Below are 10,679 nucleotides of genomic sequence, written 5' to 3' on the forward strand. Positions count from 1 at the left end.
AACACTATTTATTACTGTGTTAGTACCACCAGGCTAGTGGCCTCTTTTCAGGGGAGACCTGTTGCAGTATTCATACTACTAGGGGAAATTGGGACATGGCATCAGGGAACTTCCCTTACTTTTTTCGGTAGGTACTATGAGATTTTTTATATTCACCTGAGCTCCCACTGACTCAAACAGATAGAACCTCTGTTTAATGTTGCTTCTGAAAAACAACACATTCAGGGGTGCAGCATTCCCCCTTCCCCATGACAGCAATTGATGCACCTTGTGCAGGAATAAAATCCACAGCCTCCTGCTCCAAAGGTGAGTTTGTTACCTGTTGCAGCACTGATACTAAATCACCATTAATTGTCATGAAAATTTAACACGCTTACAGTGAATACACTTGACCCCAATGCACAACAGCATGTTTTAGTTTCATATGCATGAACTGCCCGAGACGCATTAACAAAAATAAATGTTGAATCATGTCTAGAATAGTTGAAATTACCAAAGTGTTACTTACAGTTTCTGTAATTTCAGTCATTGCACAAAGTCCAAGGGACTTCTGAAAAATTAATTTATCATAAGAAAGCTACAAAGAACTACAACGGTATCAACATACTTAATTTTCAGAATCACAGCAAGTAGATAATTATTTATTTTTCAGAATCACATCTATTGCATTTTTTGCAACCAGCTGCCCATAATTTGAGATTGCTGAAGTTGTAAGAAATGGAAACTTGAACTGGCTTGATGCTTTGGACTGCATTTTTTGTGATAGGGTATCTTAATCGCTTCTGTCAGCCCAATGATTTCAAATAAACACATTTGTAGCTGATCACTGTATTTTAACCATAAATACATGGCTTTCATTAAGATTATAAATTAATTTATAATGAATACAACCATTTCTCTTTTACCCAAATGATCATTTTTATGTCCCATTCATATTGCAAGTTGCTTAATTTTTATCACTGGTAATAACTAGTCCTCCTTCATTTCTGATTACTTAACTCACTGCTCACTGATGCAGAAATGCTATTTGCTTATAATGCTTTATGAAAGTCACAGAAAATGTGTCCTTGAAGTATTTTAATGATTTATAGATTTTACAGAGCAGGTATTTTCAAAAAGACAATTTACAGTAATATGTGTGGAGAATATTCCTAGGCTCATAGTTTGCTACTAGGTGATTAATTAGTTAAGGTTTTTTTCAGATTAGTCACTGTAATCTAACTGTTACAAACAGCTAGTAAGCCCACCATATCGATAAGGGACAAGTTGGTAGGCCAGGGTAAATTTACAGTTTCCCAACGATATTTCTAAGTTAGATTTGAATATAGTGAAGGGCATACCTTGCTTTACAGAAAGTGATAGTTTGTACTAGAGATAGAGAATTCTTTGAAACATATACCAATCGTAATAAGTCCTATTGATGTCACAATATAAATTTAGGTACTTGACTTTGTATTTGTCTTACTACTGCTTTTGCAAATAAGCAGTTGATCAAGCAGGACTGGATCTTTTGCAACTTTGTAGGGCAGGTACAGACCACCGTGTAGGTGTTTCTAGGAGACAGAGAACACAGGGTTTTAGACATTCTGAGTAACAAAGGGAGTGCATACCTGATATTTGTTCAGTGAGAAACCACTGGGGTTTTTGGATTAGAAGTCTGTAGAGGTTATAGATCACAGATGTAAGTTAACGCAGACAACTGAATCTCTGAACGGTTAGTGACCTGCTTCTTGTAACTAAATGGTAAAATGGCTTAGGTTCATAGATGTGTACAGGGCTAATGGCCCTGGAGTCTTTACAAGCCTAGCCCATAGGATTACCCTGGCACTGTGTCACCGGACCTTACTTCCCAGTGCCTTTGTCGAGTAGAGCCACTGGAGTGATCCCCGGAAATTTTCTATTTCCCATCCATTCATCAAGATTTATTTTGAAGAGGGTCAGTGAGGTGCTCTGTTTGACATGTATGGGAAGTCTATTCCATAGCATGGACAGTCTCTGGATTATGAATCTGTCCCTCCAGCTTGTTCTGTTGATTGTGGTAATGAGGTTGAGGTCTCTGGAGCATGTGGTGTGGAGGGATTGGGATTTCTTTAGATGTAGCATTTATAACAGAGCTGGGTCAGACATGGCTTTGTAAATCAAGCAGAGATCACCTCTAAGTAGGTGATATGAGACAGAGAACAGTTGGAATTCTTTGAGTCTGTCCATATAGGACAAGTGTTTAAAGCCTAGGATCTGTTTTGTGAGGTACTTTTGCAGCCTCTCCAGTTGTGTCAGGTGTCTAGTGAGGTACATGCCAAATGGGGCGTTGTACTTGATGATTGGCCTAATGAGGAAAGAGTAGTGGTGGTCAAAAGAGAGGTTGCTGTCAACCTGTGTTCCCAGATCTCTTATAACACCTTCTGTCTTCCGTGGACTACCATCGATGTGGTAATTCATGGGAACCAGATTTTTCCTAAAGGGGATGGTGACACATTTTTTGGTACTGAGCTTAAGGCCATGGTTCTGAAACCAGTCATTGGTCTCAGTGAGGCCTTTCTGTAGGATGTCAACATCACTTGGGGAGTTAATAATAGCTTCCAACTTGCAATTGTCTGTGAACTTTGTCAGCTAGAGTCCCTTTGTGTTGGCCTGGATTTCAGAGAAGTAGGTACCGAACAAGAGAGGACCTATGACTGAACCTTGTGGACTCCACTCATGACTGGTCAGTTACTTTCACACTGTGGGTTCCATCTTTGAGTCAGTTTGCAGCCCACATAGTGATATAGGGATTGATGCAAAGCTTAGTGAGTTTTTCTATGATTCCTGAGTGGGGAATTGTATCAAAGGCATTGGCCAGATCAAGGTAGGCTGTATGAACCACCTTGCCATCATCCACAGCTCTGGTGACTGACTCAAAGAAGTTGACCAGGTTGAGCAGGCATGATCTACCATTCACAAAACCAAACTGTATGGGATCCAAAGTTTGGAGATTCCCTATATCCTTGTTTATTAGGTCCATGATGATGTGTTCTTTAGCTTTGCATATCAGACTTGTCAGGCTAATGGGGGTGATAGTTCCCAGGGTCTGTAGTCGCTCCTCCTTTGTGGAGAGGGATGACTGTAGCAGTGCGCCATTCGGTAGGGACAAAGCCTGAGGTGAGGCTGTGACTGAACAGGGCACACAGATGAGGTGCCAGATAACTCCGTAGTTCATGTAGAACGCAGCCAGGGATATTGTCAGGTCCTATAGAAGCTGTATTCGTGGCCTTGGACAGTGCTGTTTTAACCTGTGCAGCAGTAATACTGGGTGCCTGGCAATCTACTGGTATTGTGATTGGTCCTTTTGTGGGGAAGAGAGGGGTAAAGTTGGCACTGAATCTGTCGACCAGTATATTGGCAATATCTGTTGGCTTGGTATAGGAGGTACCATTGTGCAGTAGCTCAGAGCATATCAGGGTATTGCCGTGGAGATTCTTTATATAACTATAGAAGGCCTTGTGGCTGTCTTTACTATCTGCTGCAATTCTGTTTTCATAGCTTGCTTTAATGGATTTGATGAGGGATCTCAACTTTTTGTTGAGGCTGATGGGTCTATATTATATGTTCGAAGTTTGAAAACTTTGAATGTTAAATAATCGAATTTAAATGTTCGAAGTTTCAAACATTGAACATATAATAAAAAAAACAAAAAACAAATGGAACATACCTGACTTGTGTAGGCGGGGTACACCCCCCTGCATCCCCCACGCCCCCGCTCTTTAAATATACCAACTCTGAGACTGCACCATAGTGTGATAAAGGGAAGATTTCCCTTACTGCACTTTAGTGCAGTCTTGGAATTGGTATATTTTAAGTGCATGGGGTGTGCCTACAGCAATTAGTTTTGGGTTTGCTTTTTTTTTTGTTGTTTTTTTTTTACATATGTTCAAAGTTTTATACCTTCGAACATTTTAATTGATATTTTAATGTTCAAAATTATAAAACTTCTAACATGTGATATAGACCCAAGGCTGATAAGGGAGTTTTTCCAGTCTTGGGACTTCACCTTATTTTGCATCAATTTCCTCCTTCTGTTGTAGAGTTTGTTTATGGCAGGGGACCACCAGATTGGTTTCCTGTTTTTGGTGGAGAGTGTCTTGGTTCTGTTGGGTATGGTGAGATCCATACATTTCTGTACGTGTTTGTACAGTGCATTGGTGTATGATTCAGCAGTCATGCAAATATTCTCCATTTGCATGGGTGCCGTGAAGTTAGCCACCTCTGTTTTTCGGAGCCCAAAGTTAGCTTTGGAGAAGTTTTTCATGGTGGTTACCTTTGTGTGGGTGGGGGGGGTGAGAGGGATGTGGATTTTCAAGATGATTAGTTTGTGGTTGGATCCAACTATGGAGGTGTTGACTAATGGTGTGGGGCAATGGTTGCACATGTTAGTAATGACCAGGTCAAGGATGTTGCTACCTTTAGTGGGGATAAGAACGGGCTGGTCCAGGGCACTGGAATTAATGAATTCCAGGAAACGTTGGGCAAGAGTACTGGTACATGAGTAGTTTTCCCAGTTAATGGAGGGATAGTTAAAGTTGCCCAATATGAGAGTGTTAGGTTGGACGCTAATATACTCCAGGGTGCTTAGGAACTTGTCTTGGGACATGGTTGGGGACCTATAGCAGGTTACGACCTGACTCACTGTCTTACTCAATGTTAGCTGCACCTAGAGTATCTCTGATGCGTTAGTCTGGAGGTGTGAGCATCCTTTATGAATATGGAAACACCACCACCTTTGGAGCTTAGGTCCAAGTTTTGGGGCCAAAAGGTGTGGAATGAGTTATAGCCTGGTAGTGCAGGGGTGCTTTCTGCTTCCTTGAACCAGGTCTCTGTTATAGCACAAATGTCGATGTTCTCCATTTTAACGAGTGCTTCAAGCAAGTGCATTTTGAAATTTAGACTTCTAGCATTGAGCCAGCATGACCCTCAGATTGCATTTGTTTATAGCTGTTATGGTGGTAATTTGGTCTTTGGAACACCACCAAAAAAGGCACTATTACCGTGGCAAGAGCCTTGGCCAGTATCTGGAAGTCCAGGGGTGACAGATGCAGGCCATTTCTGGCAAAGCGTCGAGGTCTGTCAATCATGTCATCCCAGGCAGACACATATTGGATCCCCTTAGAATGACACCAGAAATTTAGGCAATTGTTGAAATCAATCATTTTCTGCTTGCACTGTGCTATCATTCTGGGTGATAGTAGGAGGCTGCTCAGGGCTAGGGCCTTACCCGCCTAGGCTAGATAATCCAGCAGCTCCTCCATGTATCTTTTAATGCAGTCCAGGGAGGTAAGTCTCAGGTCATTCACACCCACATGTACAATGATAGAGTCATATTTGTACTACTGTTGAGGAACCTGAGTGAGTGCATTATGTGGCAGATCCTGGTACCTGACAGGCAGTTGACTGTTACTTTCTCCTTATTCAACCTAGTGAGTGGAACATCAGTATGCCTCACTATCAAGTCACCTATGACTATTTTGTTGGGAATGCTGTTTTGCCTTACGGGCTTCGGTTGAGTGGCACACTGTTTAGGAGAGTTATGTGTCTCATGATTAGTGTTGTGTTGTGGTGGTTGAGTGTGTTTCTGCCTTGGAAGTCTCTGCTGCTTGAGTAGATCTGTATTGAGACCCTCAGCGAAGGTGGGTGTGTGGTTTGTGTTTTCATGTGAAGACAGTGCTGGTGTGTGTTCTGGACGGCTATGTGTTCCATGTGGTGTGGCATAAGTGTTGACCTTCTCCTCTTGACCAGCTATCCCGGTCTCAGCTGGAGAGTGCGTGGCTACCAGTTTGGATATATAAGTGCACCTCTCGCAAGTCTGAGTGTTGGGAGGTAAAAGAAGAGGGTTGTCAGTGTACATAAGGCAGTTGTTACATTGCCTCAGGATGCCCAAGTTCATCAGGTTAATAGGAGAAAGCACAGGGAACTGATCTTTAGACATGCCTGGAGGAGTAGGCATTAATAATAAGTACTGGAGTTGTTTCCTTGTAGAACGTTTAGTGCTGGTAACAATAATTGCTACAAGAGGTCTGGTAAAGTGCTAGACTAATAAGCTAGTAAAAGTGTAGGAGAGGAGAGAACTAGCAGATCAAAGGGAAAAATTTAAGAGCAGACTTTCTGGCACTGCTCAGATTCTTACAAACAGTCCTGGATACAGCAGATCTGTATCTGGACTAAACTAGTTACAGGAAAGACGAGAAACAAGCACAAACACAGGCTTTTAAACCAGAAAGTTGAAAGAGATGGAATTCTGCCAATAAATTATTGATTCTTTCCACCCTCATTTGTGCACTCTGTGACTCTGGACAACTCACTTAACCAGCCAGTGCTCTCAGGTCACCCCAGAAAACTACCACATTGTCCACTGGGCTTACCTGGTTAACGAGTGTGTAAAATAAAATGAAAAGAAATATGTAACTATGGGTGCACTGCATTTTATTATAGACCTGATGAAGTACAAGCAGATGGCAATTATGGAGGTCAAAGCAGTATGTGTTATCTACAAAATCACATAGGTCTTTAATGACAGGGACTACTGTAAGATGTGTGTTGCTTTCATGGTAGTTCTGTGACAGTTCTTGTTCCTAAACTGTACAATGCTACATTTATTAGCATTCAGATTTAGGCACTTATCCCAACACAATGATTTTGTCCATGTTAAGCCCTCTCAGAGGATCTCAGGGTCCTTTGGGGAGTTGATAATTGCTGGAACATTGTTAGCCAGAGGCTTTTAATCTCAAATTAGGTATCAGAAAAGAAGAAATACAAATAGTAGTAGCAACAATAGAAGTACTAGTGAATGTTGTAGCAATTGCAGTAGCGGTAGCAGTATCAATGCCAGTAGTAGTAGTAATAGTAATAGTAGCATCAGTAGCAGTAGTAGTAGCACTAGTAGTATCAGTATCAGTAGCAGTAGTAATAGCAATAGTACCAGTAGTACCAGTAGTAGTAGTACAAATAGTAGTAATAGCAATAGTAGTATCAGCGTAGTAGTAGTAATAGTGGTAACAGCAGTAGTAGTATTACCAGTAGCAGTAGTAATAATAGCAGTAGTAGTAGTAATGCCAGTAGTAGTAATAGCAGCAGCAGTAGCAGTAGTAGTGCCAGCAGTACTAGTAATAGTAGTATCAGTAGTAGTAATATCAGTAGTAGTATCAGTAGCAGTAGTAATAGCAATAGTACTAGTAGTAGCAATAGTTCCAGTAGTAGTACAAATAGCAGTAGCAGCAATAGTAGTATCAGTATCAGCAGTAGTAGTATCAGTAGTAGTATCAGTATCAGTAGTAATAGCAATAGTACTAGTAGTAGCAATAGTACCAGTAGTAGTACAAATAGCAGTAGCAGCAATAGTAGTATCAGTATCAGCAGTAGTAGTATCAGTAGTAGTAGTATCAGTATCAGTAGTAATAGTAATAGCAATAGTACTAGTAGTAGCAGTAGTACCAGTAGTAGTACAAATAGCAGTAGCAGCAATAGTAGTATCAGTATCAGTAGTAGTAGTAGTAATAGTGGTAGCAGCAGTAGTAGCAGTAGTACCAGTAGTAGTAATAATAGCAGTAGTAGTAGTAGTCATGCCAGTAGCAATAGCAGTAGTAATAGCAGCAGCAGTAGTAGTAGTGCCAGTAGTAGTAGTAGTAATAGTAGTAGAAGCAGACCCCTGGGTTACACCACTGATGATAAGTATTGTGTAGAACAGTGTTACACTGATTTTAATAAAATTATGCATGTCAGTGTGAGAGATGACAACCCGGTAGTGATATATATATTAGGTTTAATCAGTTTGTTAATATTCCAGAGTGTGGTATAGTGACAGTACCCTTAGCTAAATCAACATAAGCTGTGTGCAACAAGTTGCCCTCATCTAGTACTTCTGTGACCCTTTCAAACAAGTCAACCAGATTTAACAGGCATAATCTACCTTTTACAAGGCCAGATTGCTTAGGGTCTAATAATTGTTGTTTCCTTATTTCCTGTTTTTGAGCTCCAGGATTATGTGTTACTTCACCTTGCAAATCATGTTGTTGAGACTGATAGGTCTGTAGTTGCAAGGGACCATGGTGGGGTCTTCTTTGTGGATGGGAAATACTGCAGCTGTTCTCCAGGCTTATGGTACATTTCTAGTGGAAATGTTCTGGTGGAATAGTTTAAGAAGAAGATGTGACACTGGGAATTTCTTACTAATCAGGAAACAGAGAGATGTATTAACTGGACCCATTAAATGTTTTTAGTATCTGTATAGCAGTAATTACTGGGAAGTACAGACTATATACTTTGTGACAGGAATTTTGGAGGTGATGTGGAGCTGAATTTATCTGAAAGGATATTAGCTTTATACTCAGAGTATGAGTAAGTCCTTATTCAAGAGCTGATACAAATATATATACTTTAGTTGTATCCAGCAATATTTGCTATAAAGTTATTGAAGGGTGGGGGACTGTTGAACTGCCTCAGGTTATCATTAAGCCCAAGGAGACTGACCTTGGAAAAGTCTGCAAGATGGCTAGGTCAGTTGTTGACCTACACTGGGACTGTATGGTGAATACAATGGTTTAGATATTGCATGTGACCAATGAAGGAATGGAAATGAGCAAGAAACCAATGGAGCTATGCTTGGAAGGACAAGGCACAGTAGGCTGATGCATCTAATGGGGAAGGCAATGTTTGATCTGGAGAATTTGCAATGATAATATCAAGGAAATGTTGAGCATATTAGTTTGAAGGAGTGTAGATGTGCCAATTTAGAGATTATATAAAGTGATTTAGAAAAAAAGATTATGATTGGGTTAATGGAGGGGCACTCTTGTTTATTAAGATATGTGTCATGGTTTGCGAATATAATGAATGGGGTACAATAGCTGGACAGGAGATGATATGAGGCCTTGCTTATTGATATTAGTTCACGAAGGAGTTTAAGGTCTTTGAAGTTATATTCAGAATTAGTTTTCACTTCATTATTTTTGTATCATTACAGGTATTTGTATAAAGTGTCCTGATGATTACTGGTCAAATACAGAAAAAGATTTCTGCATTTCAAAATACATTGAGTTCCTCTCGTATGAAGATCCCTTGGGTACATCATTAGCTGCTATTGCTGTTGCCTTGTCATTGATGCCTGTGGGGGTTCTGTGTATCTTCATCAAACATCATGATACACCAGTTGTCAAGGCAAATAACCGTGAAATCAGCTACTTCCTCCTTGTAATACTTACATTATGTTTACTGGCTTCACTAATATTTATCGGTCATCCAAGAAATGAAACTTGTATTTTCAGGCAACCAGCTTTTGGGATATTCTTCTCCATTTGTGTATCCGCTGTACTGGCCAAGACCATCACTGTAGTGATCGCTTTCAGAGCCACAAAACCAGGAAGCCGACTGAAAAACCTGTTTGGATCAAAGACATCATTTTTCACTATTGTATGTTGTTCTGTGGTTGAGATTATAATATGCATTGCATGGATCTCAGTTTCTCCACCTTTCCAAGAAACTGACAAAACATATCCACAGAAAACAATTCTTCAGTGTAATGAAGGTTCAGCTGCCATGTTTTACTGCATGCTGGGATATTTAGGTATATTAGCAACTATAAGCCTTTTAATAGCATTTCATGCTAGGAACCTCCCAGATAGTTTTAATGAGACAAAATTTATCACATTTAGCATGATTGTTTTTATAAGTGTTTGGTTATCATTCATACCAGCTTATATTAGCACAAAGGGGAAATACATGGTTGCTGTTGAGATTTTTGCAATTCTCTCATCTAGTACTGGATTATTACTTTGCATTTTTTCCCCCAAATGCTACATTATTCTACTGAGACCAGATATGAACACTAGAAGATACCTTGTAAGACAAAATGTTGCTTAAATTTTAAAGTAATAAAAACAGATTCAGTCATATGTATAATAGTAAGTTTGTAATTATGGTGTTATTAATTGACATTTATAAACTTTATTAACATCATTCAGTCTGTGTTATAGAGTAACACCTGTACTATTTTCATAGGTGTCAAATTGTTTATTTGTAGCTCTGATGGAAAGTAGCAATTAATTATCAAAGGAATGCTGATTCAGTTTACTGTCCATGCTTACACAAACATTGTTAAAATACCAACAATAAAACTGAGAGACTCACAAAAATATCCTATTTTATCCTCTGTATGTTTGAGTACTTTATCATAGCTGTTTCATGGAGTATATAACCTTTGCACACTAAGAGATATATAATGGGGTATAGTCATATATAAAGAAAAGTGGAGTCAATAGCCTGTGGGATATGTTAAACAAGAAAGTCATTTAATGAAAGGTGATATTTTGGGTATATCTCATAATATCAGATATAAGTACAATGCAAACAGAAACCAATAACAGAAGATAATGTCTAGGATTAACTCAAACTACCCACATGATTGAATGATTGAGTGAGTTAATCACATTTGATAACTATATATATATATATATATATATATATATATATATATATATATATATATATATATATATAAAGTTTATATATTAATAACTAAATAGTAAAACACACTTTATTGTCACACTTCCTAAATCCCATTCTATGAAGTTACATTACTATCCAAATTCATTCCCCTGGGATGAAGTGCCCTATATTTAATAGTCCTCCTGCATTCTAGTCTATTGAGTTCCTCT

General features: G+C 39.2%; 1 protein-coding gene across 1 annotated transcript in view; it reads left to right on the forward strand.

The window, feature by feature from the left end:
- LOC122815564 (vomeronasal type-2 receptor 26-like) overlaps window positions 1-9,885 on the forward strand; it is a 134,360-nt gene extending 124,475 nt beyond the window's left edge. The window contains exon 5 of the mRNA XM_044088166.1: window positions 8,990-9,885. Coding sequence (XP_043944101.1) covers window positions 8,990-9,885 — 896 coding nt within the window. The remainder of the gene's footprint in view (window positions 1-8,989) is intronic.
- The last annotated feature ends 794 nt before the right edge of the window (window positions 9,886-10,679 follow it).

The sequence above is a fragment of the Protopterus annectens genome, chromosome 1.part1 (assembly GCF_019279795.1).
Source record: "Protopterus annectens isolate FY-2018-M chromosome 1.part1, PAN1.0, whole genome shotgun sequence".
NCBI classification, from domain to species: Eukaryota; Metazoa; Chordata; order Ceratodontiformes; family Protopteridae; genus Protopterus; species Protopterus annectens.